The sequence below is a fragment of the Paracoccidioides lutzii genome (genome assembly GCF_000150705.2).
Source record: "Paracoccidioides lutzii Pb01 unplaced genomic scaffold supercont2.11, whole genome shotgun sequence".
Lineage (NCBI taxonomy): Eukaryota > Fungi > Ascomycota > Eurotiomycetes > Onygenales > Ajellomycetaceae > Paracoccidioides > Paracoccidioides lutzii.
The window spans coordinates 701,972-717,411 of NW_015440957.1; the positions used below are offsets into that span (position 1 = coordinate 701,972).

General features: G+C 45.4%; 9 protein-coding genes across 9 annotated transcripts; 3 read left to right on the plus strand and 6 right to left on the minus strand.

The window, feature by feature from the left end:
- Positions 1-443: 443 nt before the first annotated feature.
- On the plus strand, positions 444-800 carry PAAG_11893 (hypothetical protein; the record flags this gene model as incomplete). Its single annotated transcript, XM_015847460.1, has 1 exon — positions 444-800. One exon carries the CDS (start codon positions 444-446, stop codon positions 798-800), a length of 357 nt encoding a protein of 118 aa, XP_015702948.1.
- A 2,345-nt stretch (positions 801-3,145) lies between these two features.
- On the plus strand, positions 3,146-3,916 carry PAAG_11894 (hypothetical protein; the record flags this gene model as incomplete). The annotated part of the gene is made up of 2 exons (XM_015847461.1): positions 3,146-3,193; positions 3,707-3,916. 2 exons carry the CDS (start codon positions 3,146-3,148, stop codon positions 3,914-3,916), a joined length of 258 nt encoding a protein of 85 aa, XP_015702949.1.
- A 38-nt stretch (positions 3,917-3,954) lies between these two features.
- Positions 3,955-4,571, minus strand: PAAG_04567 (hypothetical protein; the record flags this gene model as incomplete). Its single annotated transcript, XM_015845302.1, has 2 exons — positions 3,955-4,249; positions 4,420-4,571. The coding sequence occupies 2 exons, from the start codon at positions 4,569-4,571 to the stop codon at positions 3,955-3,957; spliced, it is 447 nt and encodes a 148-aa protein (XP_015699528.1).
- Positions 4,572-5,476: 905 nt separating this feature from the next.
- Positions 5,477-6,682, plus strand: PAAG_04568 (hypothetical protein; the record flags this gene model as incomplete). The annotated part of the gene is made up of 1 exon (XM_002793612.2): positions 5,477-6,682. One exon carries the CDS (start codon positions 5,477-5,479, stop codon positions 6,680-6,682), a length of 1,206 nt encoding a protein of 401 aa, XP_002793658.2.
- A 707-nt stretch (positions 6,683-7,389) lies between these two features.
- Positions 7,390-8,838, minus strand: PAAG_04569 (hypothetical protein; the record flags this gene model as incomplete). Its single annotated transcript, XM_002793613.2, has 1 exon — positions 7,390-8,838. One exon carries the CDS (start codon positions 8,836-8,838, stop codon positions 7,390-7,392), a length of 1,449 nt encoding a protein of 482 aa, XP_002793659.1.
- Positions 8,839-10,029: 1,191 nt separating this feature from the next.
- On the minus strand, positions 10,030-10,954 carry PAAG_04570 (ATP synthase D chain, mitochondrial; the record flags this gene model as incomplete). Its single annotated transcript, XM_002793614.2, has 4 exons — positions 10,030-10,059; positions 10,203-10,289; positions 10,399-10,794; positions 10,943-10,954. The coding sequence occupies 4 exons, from the start codon at positions 10,952-10,954 to the stop codon at positions 10,030-10,032; spliced, it is 525 nt and encodes a 174-aa protein (XP_002793660.1).
- Positions 10,955-11,407: 453 nt separating this feature from the next.
- On the minus strand, positions 11,408-12,229 carry PAAG_04571 (nascent polypeptide-associated complex subunit alpha; the record flags this gene model as incomplete). Its single annotated transcript, XM_002793615.2, has 3 exons — positions 11,408-11,738; positions 11,809-11,867; positions 11,990-12,229. 3 exons carry the CDS (start codon positions 12,227-12,229, stop codon positions 11,408-11,410), a joined length of 630 nt encoding a protein of 209 aa, XP_002793661.1.
- A 1,122-nt stretch (positions 12,230-13,351) lies between these two features.
- PAAG_04572 (60S ribosomal protein L14) lies at positions 13,352-14,123 on the minus strand (the record flags this gene model as incomplete). Its single annotated transcript, XM_002793616.2, has 3 exons — positions 13,352-13,405; positions 13,583-13,846; positions 13,998-14,123. The coding sequence occupies 3 exons, from the start codon at positions 14,121-14,123 to the stop codon at positions 13,352-13,354; spliced, it is 444 nt and encodes a 147-aa protein (XP_002793662.1).
- Positions 14,124-14,249: 126 nt separating this feature from the next.
- Positions 14,250-14,586, minus strand: PAAG_11895 (hypothetical protein; the record flags this gene model as incomplete). Its single annotated transcript, XM_015847462.1, has 2 exons — positions 14,250-14,422; positions 14,580-14,586. 2 exons carry the CDS (start codon positions 14,584-14,586, stop codon positions 14,250-14,252), a joined length of 180 nt encoding a protein of 59 aa, XP_015702950.1.
- Positions 14,587-15,440: the final 854 nt, after the last annotated feature.

Genomic DNA, 15,440 nt, shown 5'->3' on the forward strand with positions numbered 1-15,440 from the left:
CAAAGATGCATTAATGGAGTTTGATCGAAGAAGCAGTCGCCCGAGACCACCCCAGAACCGTCATAAACCTATCATATGACGATTTCAAGCTGAGCTCAAGCAGCGCTGTAAACCTTTTCAGTTTGCTCCTGGCTTTCTCCATGATTGTATGCCCGCTTGTTCAAAGCAGACAAAGAGACTTTCCAGACTGGGAGGCTCTGATCTATCTGGCCTTGGAAATGTACATAATCACAAATCCATGCACACACGTAATTGCTGATAATTTAACCAGTAACTATCCCAAACCAGAAACCTTCCTCAATCAAGCAATGAGCTCAAGACCCTGTGGTAGAAAGCGACGCGCAGGAGATCTCCTCCATCAACAATGGCAAGTACCAAGGATGCCACCAAGTCCACGAGCAGCACACCCTATAATTGCAACTTCCAGCAGAATCTGATTGGCCATGGAATTTACCCTGACGGACATGAATATCCCGATGGTCGAATACCATGAATGCCAAATAACTGGTGAGGAGATTAATAAAAGATTAGCTCAACCCTGGCCCTCTCTTACACCATTGAAGTTCTCTGATGGGCATTTCCAGAAATTCAAATGGGCAGATACACATGCATCTAAAGAGCAATCAGTCACAATGTCAGTGATTCCTAACATCGAAGGTGATATTGGTGATCCTAAGTGCGCTGGAGTGGGACCCATTTGGAAATCTTTCTCCCTTAACCGATGGCACACTGGCTCAGGAAGCCAGCTCAGAATGCGCGATGGAGCTTTACAGCTCCAGTTGAAGAGTCTTCGATTCTGAGCAGTGTATCTAAAAAGCCTAGGCTCAATGCTAGTGTTTCCTTTGGCGGTATAGTGGATAGATATACGAGTCATTCGAACGGAGGATGATGTACGTTCCACACCCAATATCTCTTCAGCAGTGACAGGCACGATATCCTCAGCCCTAAACTCCAAACCAACACCGATTCCCCCAGGCGTGATATTATTAACCGATCGGCAAAATGAGCAAGCATCATCGTCGTCATTGCTGTTGCTTTGGCGATTTGTATATACAAGTTTTCCGTGATCTATTACCGGTGTTCTCTATTTACTTCATTTGTCGAAAGCACAAAGTAGCTCACCAATCACCAAACTTCTCTTCAACGCTTGCTATCAGCTCAATAGAACTGATGATGACTCGCCTCATTTTGTTCCAAATAGAGTATTCCTAGTCTGCTCATGGAGATTGTTGTACAGTTTGATTGTAGCAGTCCTATATGGTTATCTCCGCTAGCTAAAACTTTCTGGACACTTGATATATATGTAAGATGATAATTCACTTTTGGCATTTGCAAAATGATACCTTAAACGACCTTAATGACAAAAGCTTGACACATTTTTTTCAAGTTCATAGAGGAGCATACATATTACTCAACTTGAATCGCTTTCTGATTTGGCACCTGGCCATAAGCCATTTCAACAATCACATTTTTAAACTGCCAGGTCATACATCAACCTCATTCTTTCTCTTAGTTCCGTTCTCTTTTTCAGGCATGTGTATTTCTTTGTGAATAAATTTTATTTTAAAACATGTCTGTGACACATCCATGACTAGCAATATGCGTGTTGTTGGCGAGTTGCTCAGCGTCTTTGAAGCAGGTGGTAAGATGGAGACCCTTTGAACCTTTCTAGTATGTGCTAAGTATAGAGGTCATGTCGTGAATATCCGACTTAGTAACTACGTATTAGTATATTCTCGTGGGCAGTGATTTAGATAAGTCAAACCAAATGAGAACAGCCTTTGGGTGAAGGTGAAGGTCGTTTGCAATCTGATATGCTAAAATTATAGAACTTGACTATGTTGGCCATCTTCTCTTGAGGGCATATAAGTATAAGTTTCCAGAAGGCGATTCTTATATTCAAATTTGACCAAGAAGGAGATTTTATTGAAGGTGATATTCTAGAAACAGATTTGTGAAGAAGTTAAAAAAGGGATAATATAGACATGCTCAATCTCAGTTGATGCTAGCAAATGATTTAGGAATAACTATGCTGAGAAATAACATTAAATCTGACCGGACATTATTATTTCCTCCACGTCAACGACTGTACATTTGTAGACGTGTCCGGTAAGGAGGAAGCTTCTAAGAAACTGTTAAAGAGATTATTCTTGAGAAATGTCTGATTCCCCCTTACCTGTCGCTTGTCCTTGATCAAGAGTTTCAAAGTTGGCTCAATGCTGAGGTGCTTGCCACTTGTGAACTTTCTGCAGATTTCGACTGTTCAGTAGTCTTTTAACTGGAGTGTCTTTTGTGCAGTGTGGGTTTCTGGATCAACCCTGATCTATGAAAATCAGCCAGTGTAAGAGTTTGTCAAGGTGAACATAATCCTAAACATTGGCAACAAGTAAGTTAAATTGAGGTGAGGGCATATCATTGATATCCTGGACCTTGTAGGACAGACAATTGACAGAAAATTATGTCACAATCTAACTTTCGCAACTTTGTTTGCTTTTCATTCCCCTGTTCTGTTTTCTCGAAGATGAATCTCATAGGGCGTTTCACTCTAGTTTCTTGCTGCTTAGGAAGGGATATGTCTTCAAACTGATACTGATGTCACCTGAAAACCTTTGGACTTCAAGCTGCGTTTTCAGTCATGACACACTCTGCAGAGCGTCGTCTAGGTCAAGACGGGGATCATAATGCCACAGGTTGGACCAATATAGTCCAAGTTTAGTTTAAATTCTGACAAACAAAAGGAAAACTGGCATGTGGAAATCACTTGTTGTAGAGTGAAGTTCTCCACTTTTGTAGAGCATGGAGAAGGTAAATCCTTACAGGGAATGGGTGGCCAGGTACAAAAGATCGAAGTAGGTCACATCAGCAGCCTTTGAAGATTGAGAGAGTCTCGAGTATTGAAAGGGCAGTAAGCACTCACAGTACGCTCAAGTTCTCTTGTTCTCAATTGTGAGGATAGCTATAACAATGACAGATAGATCTATGGAGAGTAGCACTCCACATAGTCTGCAAATCTTCACAATAGTGATATTAAATGAGCTGAACTGTATGAAGAGAGATACAGGGGAAGATAATCCCTCGCTGTACCATATCAACCCAGAATCCAATGTGCCGGGGTTGCTGGACCGGAGAGTAGGTGCTCCACACCATGCCTAAATCCGAATACATCGCAACAACTTCGCTGCAGGCTGGCGGTGTGTGTCGTTAGTCAGGAAAGTTTAATAAAATTACTGGGATGGTTCTGAGGATGGTTTTGTAGGGATGGTTGGTTGGTTAATTAAATATTTACCATGCGGCCTCACCCCGGAAAATAAGGAAAAGAAAAAAAACCCACATTTGTGGAATCGACGCCGAAGATATCTTGAGCAGACAGAAAGCCACCGTGGACAAAATGGGTACGGATGAGCCTCACACGAATGCAGCACATTAATTTTCAAAAAATAATAATAATAATAATAATAATAATAATAATAATAATAATAATAATAATAATAATAATAATAATAATAAAATAAAAAAAAGTAAATAAATAAATAAAATAAAATAAAATAAAATAAAATAAGAGAGAGAAGAATATGAAAGAACTTCATTCCATACTCGAAATGACAATTATAGGTGAGATACTCGTATTGCGCTATTGAAAGTGTGGAAGGATTCTTTTCACTTGATATCCACTTGCACGTACTTGACGGCATACATACATGCAAAGTACGTGGATGATTTTGAGTATCCCAACCACCCATTACCACGGACACGAACGGCCCAGATTCCCAGCACAGCGGTCAGACTTCCGCAGCTAGTCCCGACAGTTGGGTTCAGAGCGGCTGGTGTGAGAATCCTTGCAGATGTCCCGTCCCAGTGGTCAGGGTCGCCAAAGAGTCAGTCTTTGGAGAACTGGCTGGAAGTTAGTTCGATGTAAGTTGATGACGTACGAGGAGATTAGGACATCCCATGTAATTATGTATGGTATTTCCAGGGCATGCTACCACTACTTGCTACAAAGCGCCGTAGCTGGCAAAGCCCATATCTAGCTTGCGCTTTACCCAGAGCTGCAGCGCCAATCTCGCTAGGGTATGGGTCGGTTTCTTCTGCTGACGCGGATGTTCCCTGTCCAGTGTTCTCATAAAAGGGATCCGTGATTCCTCGGGTGATTGGGGTTACAGTGCGGACATCGACCTGCGTCTCCCTGTGCTGTTCAAAACAAAATTGAACTCGAAGATGGGTATGCTTAAGTTTGGGGCTGTCCCAGGTCCTAAGAATTCACCAAAGCCAAAGTGGGGAAGAGATTTGTTCTTCAGTTTTGACTTCTTTACGGTGAACCTTTTTTCTTCTCTAGTTCGCCTGTTCCCCTCACTCGGGTCTAAACACACCAGGCCAGATATCTAGCACATCGGGTAGTTAATGGCAAGAGGCCCCACTAACCATTCGGGTCTCCATACTTGGTCATTTCTCGTGGTTCCCGCTTTCTTTGCTTTCTCCCCAGTTTTTGACAAGGCGGACGTCGGTGGCACTGATCGCCTCAGACAGCTGGAGGGACTAGATTTATCGGTGCATGAGTTGCATGAGTGGTACATTTTACAGGGTGAGGATCTGATAGGGAAGGTCATTCCTGTTCAGCTCATACCTTGCACAAAGGTGCTCGAATTCAAGAGGGTTTCGTTTAAAGAGACGACTAAACATGCATAAACTCTTTCAGCGCCACAGTACTCCGCGTTTTTGATCTGCATCGGTACAGAGTGATTATGGATGGAATCTTGAGAGTCTTAAGAAACATTTTCCAGGCTGAGAAGTTATTTCATTCCGGTTATTGTCACTACTGCAACCTGCAACGAGTTAGTGGACGGATACAAGGAAGACCTCTTGCGGAATCTCCATTATTCTTTTGCGCAGGCATCCTTTTTTTGTCGTTTCTCTTGATAAGAAAACAAAAAGGGAGCAGGCAATGTTGAGAATCCAGGTTTGCCATAGACGACATACAAAAACAAACAGATCAAGATCGGCCCGTTGATGGAGGCAACGATCGTTCTCATTTACGCACGCTGGAGACTACATCCGGATTAGACGAAATTCAAAAACCCCGCTTTAGAGAAGCGCCCATTCACGAATTGTTCAAAACTATTCTCTTCTGCCGGGTCTTTGTTCGATTTTCCCTGCCTCATTTATTCCTCTGTCAGGATTTGAATGCTGAAAATAATGCATGTGGGCAGACGTTCAATCAGTTATATATTTGGATTCTGGCTATCGGGCTCTTCCCGCAGCATATTGGTTTGACTACCGGATATATTTGCATTGCAGAAGGCTTGCATATATGCCACTGCCCTGTCGCTGCCTCACAACCCGAGAGCAGGACAAGGGAAAGGGTATTTTTGCATATTCCTTGTGGATATCTGGAGACGACTGGGAGGCCAAACGATTGTCCCCCCTTAATAACTCATGAGTCCTGAGTCCAAGTATATATATGTATATCCCGAGAATCCCAATGGAGACACCGATACCTAAACACTCTGCTGCCAGCGGGCCATGGCCGCATAAGGAATGGCATCATTCGTTGAGAAAAGCGCCCATAGAACGACTTCCTGTCGAACTGATACAGAAAATATTCTTCGAATGTCTAGAAATCAATCTTCCCAGAGCCTCTCTACCCGTAGCCCTCTCATTGTCCAACAACGTTATCTTCACCTGGCTCATCCGGCTTGCCTTCACCAGCAGCAACGAATCCGCACGGACTGACTTCTTTACCAAAGTCTACCTCCCTTTCGAATACTTCTCCCTGTCCACTGAGCAACGAGCGACCCTACAAACTGAACTCCTTAAGTGCCGGTGGTGTAGCTTACCCCTAATGCGGAAATGTCAGCGGGAGCACGTTGAACACGTCCTCCGTCAAAAGTGCAGTCATCTCATCATCTCTCCTACGGGCCGTCAACTGTTAGAAAACCTTGAACCATACTGGCAGTCCATGAACCGCCTCGACCCCCGACCTCCAGGGAGCCGGGGTAGCGGTAACCTTACCATCAAAGCCCGGGAGCCTCAACCATCTCAGCAAGACAAGGCGCAACAAGAGAATGACACGACCACTACCATATCTTCCACGCCCACACCCACACCCACACTCAATCCCGATAACAGCCCCACCGGCACGAGCAATGGAGCCTCAAAAAGCGGCAGAGACATTCGAAAAATCGCCATCTGGTTCAACTTCGGCTCTGTCCAGATCCGCGAACGAAGCCCCATCTTCCAAGAAACAGATGTGTTTCGACTCCCATCTTGTAGCTTCCGGGAGCCCTGCAGGATGCCTGACCGGCTGCTCTGCCCACCCTGGACACCCGAGAAGCTGGAATTTCTCACACTACTATCTACGGAAGCTTATATTGATGAAGACGAACGGCGCGAACGTTCCAAGGCAGTCCTACGCCAAGTAATAGTCGACCGCGATCTAGAAACCTTCAAGCACATGCTAGGTATGAACATCCGCGCTAAGAATTATGGCTATACATTTCCCTGGCCTGTCAGACAGACGCATTACCGCGTTGCGGCTAGGTGTGCTATGTTGCGGGATGACGATCCGTTTTTGAGGATTTTGTTTACGGAGCGCAGGGGGGAGGTTCCTACAGGTGATTCGAGTATTAAGGCGCTCATGGCGAAGTTTCAGCAGAAGGAGAGGGAACGGGAGATGTCTGAGAAGTAATTTAGTTCTTCAAAATTTATCTTCTATGGTTAGGGGTTGATTTTGTGGTTTCCGTTCTTGGTTATGGGTTTTTGCCTATATGCCAAGGGGGCGTTCGCACTATGGGCCTCAAAAAGACTTTCATATCTTGCCCTTTTTCTTTTTGCTTATGAATGTAACGAACCTGGATGAAAGAAATGATTGGTAGATAAAACAGCTTCCCTTGTCCGTCCAACTCCATCCTTAGAAGGATCTATTGAAATAGTGTACATTTACAAGACACTTACTTGTCATGCTATCGTCTGATTTCCCTCAAATGAATTTTGATTTCAGTGTGATCATAGTATTAAAGAGCGCAGGTGTGGGAAAATACTGCAAAAAGCTGGTGAACATAAGGCATGCATGATCTGAAATGTGGTCTGGTTGGCAGGTGCTCTGGTTATTTGCGTGTTTTATAAGCAACACACGAGCATAGCGTAGAGAACACATAAAGAGGGGGAAATCAAGGAGACAATTCTGTTTTTTGATTAAATGCTTTCAGCATAACTCGTTCACAAACAGGTAGAGATATAACCAACAGCATCAGTCAGGAGACACAAAGTCGCCGTGGTATAGTAGGCCTCAGATTGGGGCTGCAGGGGAGTTGTAGAAGCACGGAAAATACGAAATGTTAAATATGCATGAACCACACGTAACTACAGCATATGCACATGTGAAATGAGCCTATGCTATCTCATCACCAACTCAGGCGCCTCCAACCCGGCCACATGCTCTTCCACGTACTTTTCAAAGGCGTTCCACCAAATGTAGCAGTCGGGATCGTCGGGGAAGTCCTCGGGGTGACGGGCAAACCTTGTAGCCCACCCACCCGAGAATAGCGGAGTGTTATCTCGTCTCCGAGCCGGAACGTCGATCATATAATTGAGTAACCATTCCCCAAAAGCGCGGTCTTCTTGCCTCATTGCCCAGGATGTTATTTCCAGATCGTCATATGGGATTGATTCCGCATTCGCGCGTAGCAGCACCTGAAAGAGACCTGGATGCTCGGATTGCCGGGTGGCAGTTACGAAATGTTCGCCGGGAATCCCATAGCGCTCGCCGGACGTCCCATAACTCTCAGGACTCTGAGTATTCTGGGTGCTTGGACTCAGCACCGAAGAGTAGCGATAAGCCCTTTCATCCCATGATAGCAGCATAGAAAGAAGTCCAACATTTTCTAGGGTGATGGCATGATGGATGCAGCCTTGTATCTTGTCTCGTGAAATATCGATCGTTGTGTTGGGTCGAAGATAGTTCGGTGCGGATAGCAAAAAGTCGTGGGGCGCATGCGAGAGGAGGGAATGCAAAAGACGAAATTTCTCTTCCGTCCAAGGCTTCTCCGCGAAAAATTCATCCGGGACCGTCCAAACAATCATCGGGAGGAAATCAGGAGCCCAAAGCACATTGGACATAACGCCCACCCTGTGGAATTTTATCTCCAAGTGACAAGATTGGCCGTGCCGGTCCTTTCCTTTGAAATAGGCTCCCCAATCCTCTGGATTCTGATCGAGGTGCTTGGCCAGGAGATCAAAATCTGGGTTGTCGAGAACCAACCCAAATGAACATGGCGAATCCCCAAACACGAAGTTCTGCAACGTCACCTGAAACACATCACGATGGCACTGCTTCAGAAGGGATAAATTAAACCACCGGCAATTGATAACCTCGGCTTGGAGAGCCTTTTGCTCATTGGGACCCAGGGGGACGTATCCCAGTGGCCGGAGGAAGTTCGAGATATATGCTGCGCTGCGTCCATCATCGGGTCTCGGGTTGTTGTAGAACGCAAGAAACGTCAAAATCCTGAAGACACGCTTTCGGGATAGGAGAGCCCCAAAAGCTGGCGAAGCCCTAGCGAAATTAAACTCCAGTGAAAGCAGGAATATTTTTTCTATCAATTCGACTGGGAGGGCTTCGAGGTGGCCGACCCGCTTGCCTACCATCTTAGCACGACTACCATCACGTAAACGAATTTTATCAGAATGTTTATTATGTTTGGCCGACTGCTTAGACGGGCGAGACGAGCAGGATTTATTCCTGTTCGCTACGCGGGCTTTGCATGCCACATCTTCGACTGCAGATGCTGAAGTTTTGTGTCTCTTGCCCCTGACCCTTATCAATGTTAGATTAGAATTCGGCATCCTTGCTGCGGGCAGTTCACTGAGCCTGCATTGTCGTTGGCGGAGAAGCCGAAATAGGAAGAAGAAGAAGAAGAAGAAACATGTCCCTTATTCCGGACCTCCCGTTGCCTGTGCTCTTGGGGTTTCCATGGTCTGTCTCCATAACAGTAAAAAGGAGAGCCCAGAAAGTCTGTTAAAACTACGGAGAAGTTGAAAAAAAAAAAAAAAAAAAAAAAAAAAAATGAAAGCCCTGACAAAGTTCCGGTTAGTGAAACTATGTTTCTTCGGCGGCCAACATAATCTTACAACTAAGCGAGGCTAGTTACCTTTATCATTGTGCATGTTATACCTAATTAACGAGTTATAATATAGTTACCTAGTTAAATAGAACTGTACGTTGACTACGGCTGCTTTGATGAGGTTACTCCCTATATTTACGTTTAGATCTCGGCTAGGCAGTTCAATACACGCAAACAATATTCTCCTAATAAGAATAGCAATCACATAACCAGTTGAGAGAAGATTAATCGTCAAGCAGATAAATGGCGGGATTAAGAGACGTGTTCTGAGATACACTCTACGGTTTCGATTGGAGTGGTGTGATGCCGTTGAAAAAAAAAAAAAAAAAAAAAAAAAAAAAAATCTAGAATGTGGTATAACGCGACTTTTACTCTGAGGATGGGGAAGGTTTGGAGAGTTTTCGCGGAGACTCGGGGCATACATCACAGCGATTAGGAAAATTCCGATTACAGAAATTGTCAGACATTTTCTAGGCGTCAAGACCTCGTTCTGCCTTCGCATGGTCCTAATCAGTGGAATTCATCCGATCGGGAAATCCATCGCTTTTACACCCTTTTCCCAGACTTTAGGTAGTGTGCCATTCTCTGCTTGAGTTGCGCTATTGAAAACATCATGTGGATGGAGTCCGGGAAAGATTATCGAGGAATGGAGCAATAGTGGGAAAGAGAATCACTTCTAATACAAAACATAAATTCTATACACATCTCGTCCGGGGAATTCTGGAGTCGATAATGCAAATGACCAGCGGAGCCACATCCACATCAACACCTCACATCTCTCATACACGCCTTTCACGCACTCCTTTTGGCCAACCCTGCTCTATATGTGACATGTTATAGATATGGGACAAATACCTTTGGAGGGCAAAGCAAAAAGATAAAATAACCGAATGGGGAAAGAGAAAACCCTAGTTCACACGAAGGAAATGTCCCCGAATCGTTCCTAGTAGTATCAAAAACGATTTAGCATTAGAATTGTCCAATAAGTTTGAATTCCATTCTGTGTTGATTGGATGGAATTCCGGAGGGCTACTAGGGTCCTGGTATTTGTCCCTAGATGAGGGGGAGGGAATTGAAAAAACGAACCTTGTATCCGGGGGGCATCCATTTGCCCTTGGAGACCAATTGGGAGGTCTTCTCGAGGATATCCGGTCGAGCCTTGCTGATATCGTCCTATGTGTGGGAAAAGAGAAAAGAAAAATATCCCATTAGCATCCCATATCCACATATAGATTACCAACAACAGAAACCAACGGAGAGGTTGGAGAGGTTGAAAACATACGACCGTAAGATCCTCAAACGGCCTAGCCGTCTCGATATTCGCCAACGTCTTCTCGAGACTCTGCAATTCAAGCTCAACCTTGTCCTTCGTCTCCTCCGCGCCCTTCATCGCCTGAGCCTCGAACGCCTCGATGGCCTTGAGCTGTCTGTTGACGTCGAAAGTGGAGGGAGTGAACGACTTGAAGTGCTTCTCGATCTCGTCGACAACGGCCTGGTTCTTCAGCACGCTGCGGTAGTGCTCGAAGTCGACCGTTTGGGGCTGGTCGGAGAGAACCTGCACCTTGCGGCGGGCATCATCGTTGCGCTTCTTGAAGGCGGCGAGGGAGGCGGCGGTCTGGCCCCGGAGTCCGAGGGAAGTAAACACTTTCGCCCAGTCGAGCTTGAGAGCTGCGCTCCGCTGTTGAATTGCAAGGTCAATAGGGTTAAAGAGATTGGCTCGGTTCGTTCAGGGCTGGGGGTTTTCGAGTGGGACGGGGATATGGGATTTGTTGGTAGATTCGAGGGGAGGGATGGGAGCGGATAATGGGAGAGATAGATTGACTTACTGCTACAGTCATTGTGATTCTAATTGTGGAGTTGATGCGGTGATTGACCTGGGTTTCAATGTGCACAGTCGGAATTTGGGAGGGGAATGAGGTTGTTTCGACGAGAAATGGCGAGAATCAATGAGTCACGTGATTCACATTTAAACGGTTGGCTTGGCATCAAAATCGCGGGTATGTCATTGTGAAGCAAATGCTCTTAAGGAATCGAAATGGGGAACATGCAGATGCAGGGATTTAGACTGAGAGAAGGCTGATGGATTCAAATACGAGTTATTTGGAGTCTGATTGTACACCTCCTTGCTCCTCCGCAGCGGTTTAGACTGCATAGTGAGGAAGGAAAAAAAGGAAATCATAATCTAGCTCCTAAAAAAGAGACAAGGGCTTTCGTTTGACATTGTAAAAATGTTTTGGTAAAAGTACTGAGAAAGGAAAAGGCACAGAACACAAAACATGTATATTACGGGATTATACGCTCAGTGCCATGATAGAATTGACAATGTCGTTATCGTTCTCCTTAAGAGCCCTGATAGCCTTCTTTCGTGATACAGACGCCTGGGCCATAACCAGCTCAATATCCTTGGCCTCCAGTCCGCTCTCATCGACCTCTTCTCCGTCATCTTCCTCATCGTCCTTCTTCTCAGCAGCCTCGTCAGTCTTGCCCTTGACGTGGTCGTGATCGTGCGCGTGGTCGTGGCCGGCGTGATCGTTGCCAACAGCTTCGGCAGCAGCGAGTTGCTGAGCAGCAGAGGCCTGGGCCTGGGAGTTCATATCCTCGATCTTAGCCTCGCCGAAGATTCTTTTAAACAACATTAGCCATATTTTCTATCTCGACCTTCTGGTGCGCAAAATGTAGGGTTGCAACTTACATCCAGGTGTTACTAGAGGGGGATCGGTAGACGTCTGGTTGGTTGATGACAAAAAGGATCTAGAATTCACAAACGACATCAGTACGCAATCATTTTATAGAACAATGAACAGCCTAATTTTCTAGACAGTTCGGTTTCCAACGTGCTCAGGATAAACAATAAAGAAAGTCATATTGCCTACACCCTTCGGTCTGCGGAGAGTAACGCGAGTGATGCCGGGGACATGCTTCAGTCCCAGCTTTCCAATGGCTTTCCGGGCCTTCTTCTCGTTGCGGGAGTGGACGGTAACAGCGCTTCCACCTGGGATGCTGGGCTCCTCAGCACCCTCAGCTTCGGACTCTGAGCTATCAGCGGCATCTTCGACGGTGGTCTTGGGGGCGACATCATCGTCGGGAAGCTCCTCTATCCGGGAAGAAGACATGGTTGGTTTTAAGGAAGCTGAAGGTTGCTGCCAATCGCCGCAAGGTTGTCAGTTTGGCAATTTTTGTTGAATGTAAATTTGTTGGGCGTATGTGGGTTAGCCGTGGCCCCACGCCTGTGTGCCGCACGTGATATTTATCACGTGATGTGGCGTAGATAACCCAATCCTACATAAATTTTGTCTATATTTGAGAGCGTGGGTGTCACCACCCACCCTCCTTTCCACCCCACAGGCCGAAATTGTATGTCCAAACTGGGAGCGATCATTGTATCTCAGGTTCAGAGAAGATGCTAGCACTTCCTTTGGTGATACACTGGAAATAGGGAAGGGTTGAGCGAGGTGAAGTTATATTTTGACGGGTAGTTCTTATTCTGCGGTGGGAGCTGTTTGAGCTTCCTGAGAACCTGACCTGGAGACCTTGCAGAATATTTTTTGTGAGAAAATAAGCAGCCCTCTTGTCTAAAATATTTGAGCTGGCCATCGCGCCAAATAGCAGTGAATGGACAATAAACATTTTTACAATCGCAACGCGATTTAAGCTTATGTTCTCATAACCCGCGAGCAACGACTCGTTTATACGGCATGTACTTTTATGTTTTGGAATTGATCTGTAACCGTCTTCTGAACTAATCACGGAACCAATTCTATATTGAATTGATAAATTGACAGGTATAATGTTAAGGTCAGTAAGAAGTGTTTTGGCGGGCCATATCGTCGGTCGGAAAATTCCAATCGCATGATGGTCACGACTAGTGTGGGCGGAAAGATGTGCGTGCACAGTGGAATAGGGAACATTAGGGGGATGCTGATATCATTATGAAATTCGTTATCTCAAGATCGTTGAAACGGGAGCACGGGAGCACGGGAACGGAAGTTCCCAAGAAGTTGTCCAATGTGCCGTGTATTGTATGCTGAATTAAGAGAGCAAGACGGAAAATTAAGAAAGTAAAATTAATTGAACGATTTCGCCGTTTCAAATTCTGAAACGAAATTTGTTTACAGCAATTTTCAGGAACAAAATGGATATCGAGCGTTTTCTTCACCCGGTCGCCAGAACCCATATATCCCCATTTTCGGCCCTTTTCAACGCCCGCACAACAACCAACACTCCATTAAACCCGTTTATGAAGAGGAAGCGCGGATTTTAGCATGTGCCTTTTGCACTTCATAGCGGGCCTGTAAAAAATAAAAAATAATAAAGAAAGAAAGATAAATTAGTATACTTCGTAATGGAAGCGTGTGGGGTTCACGAGTGATGAAGAAAGCCAAATTCGTCGATAGATTTCAAAATTCCCCAAAGTCATATGTCCTCCACTCTGCATATAACCCGAGACAAAACAGCGCAAAACACACCTGTTTCTTCAATCTCATAACCTTGAACCGCTCAAAATCGGTCAAGTTTCGTCTCCGGTCAGTTTGTTCCTTCTTCTTAGCAAACAAGCTGCTGGCCCATTTGGAATCGATCTCCTCCTTCTCCCAAAGTTTTTTCACGGGTCCGGTGCCAGCGGAGCGGGGGAGTTTGGGAATGGTGAAAGGTGTGAGGGTGACGTGGGAGAGGGAGATGGCATGGCGAGGAACGACTTTGTTCTCATGACCGGCGGGACCATCGACCAAGACCTGCAAAAGGGAAATTCCACCAAAAGTTAAAAAGTCGTACTTCCGAAAAAAAATTACTTTTTTGCAACCACGACTATTATTATAGAGGAATGTAGTAACTTCTTTCTTCCTTTCTCTCCCTCCGAAATTAATGGACTTATAGGTCACATACGCGCTTGTGGTCGATAATCTCAACGATAGCAGCCAGCTTGCCCGTGTAAGAACCGCTCCGGATCAGCACAATACGGCCGACCTCAACGAGCTTCCATGACGAGGTTTTGATATCGACTTGAGCCATGGCGTTGAAGGGCTACCTAGATCGCAAATGGGAGATGCCGGACCGTTAGTCTGGCGGACAAGCAACAGACGATATATCCAAGTCGGACCGAGGGCAGCGGGAAAAACGGATAAAATGGGCGGAAACTCACAATCGACCGGGTGTGGATAGGCGTAGGGGTTGAGAAGGGGGAGAACTTGTCGAACTGTCGATGCCGTCGTCGTCGATGTGTTGGGCCTGGCTGGTATCGCGAATTTCGGGTTGGTCGCAGCAATAGTTGGTTGCCCACAAAACATCTCGCTTAATTGCCCCAACTAGGGCTGCCGAATGCAGGTTAGCCCTGTTTAGGCGAAACTGTTTAAAAAGGGCAATTCTCAGTTTTCTCTTGTTTAATCTTTGAACACCTCTTCTACAGAGGGTTTTATTTATAAACCGAGCTCAACTAATAATTCCCGTGGATACATATGCCTCTCTTACGCCTCATTTCAACGGGCTGCGATGACGGTGTTGCAGGGTAGGAAGTGGCCCATTGCGATGGATGCGTTGATTGATGGAAGTATTTGCTACAGAATACAAGCCATCGATGATAATGGCATCTGCTAACAATCCACGCTGTGCAACTACTTGACTAGTAACTGGTAAGCAAATTATTTTCCCTTGTATTTACTCCTCCTTTCTCCTCTCTGTGGCCTCATATGATGCGGTAATTTGCGGTTGATCCGTTCACTGTGAAGCTCCCGCCAGAGCTTCAAATAGCAGTTTTCGGCCGTGATATTCAATTTCTTACATATTCTGAACCTTTGCCCCTCCCTATCGCTTATTCGATGATTCACTTTATTCATTGAAGCATAGACTGATATTTTAAATGACAATAGATATCAATAGATCAATATTCTCCATGCTGTTTATACCCACGAACTTTCGGGGTTAGGCGTTTATCTACCAGATATAATTCTACTCTAACATGGGTAGATGAATGGCGAAAGGGGCCTTTTTCCAACATCATCTTTTGCTGGGTGAGGTGTGTATAAATTATATTTCTCTTACTACCCCTTTTGTCCGGTGATGACACCCTTACGCACTAGATAGTAGTTGATGCCTCCGGGCGATGATAGTATCTTTTACACCAAGATCGCTGAGGACGCTTTTTAGTATGATCTATGTTGGACCTTTTCAAGTTGTCAGCTTTATACTTATTATTTCCAAGCATTTGATCCCTCTAGGTTTCTATCCCACGACTTTGGATCGGGCTATTGTGTGTGAATCCCGAACCTGGAAACCGCCGGTGAATATTGGGTCTTATTTGTACCGATCTCCCCTCTGTGTCACCGCAGTTGG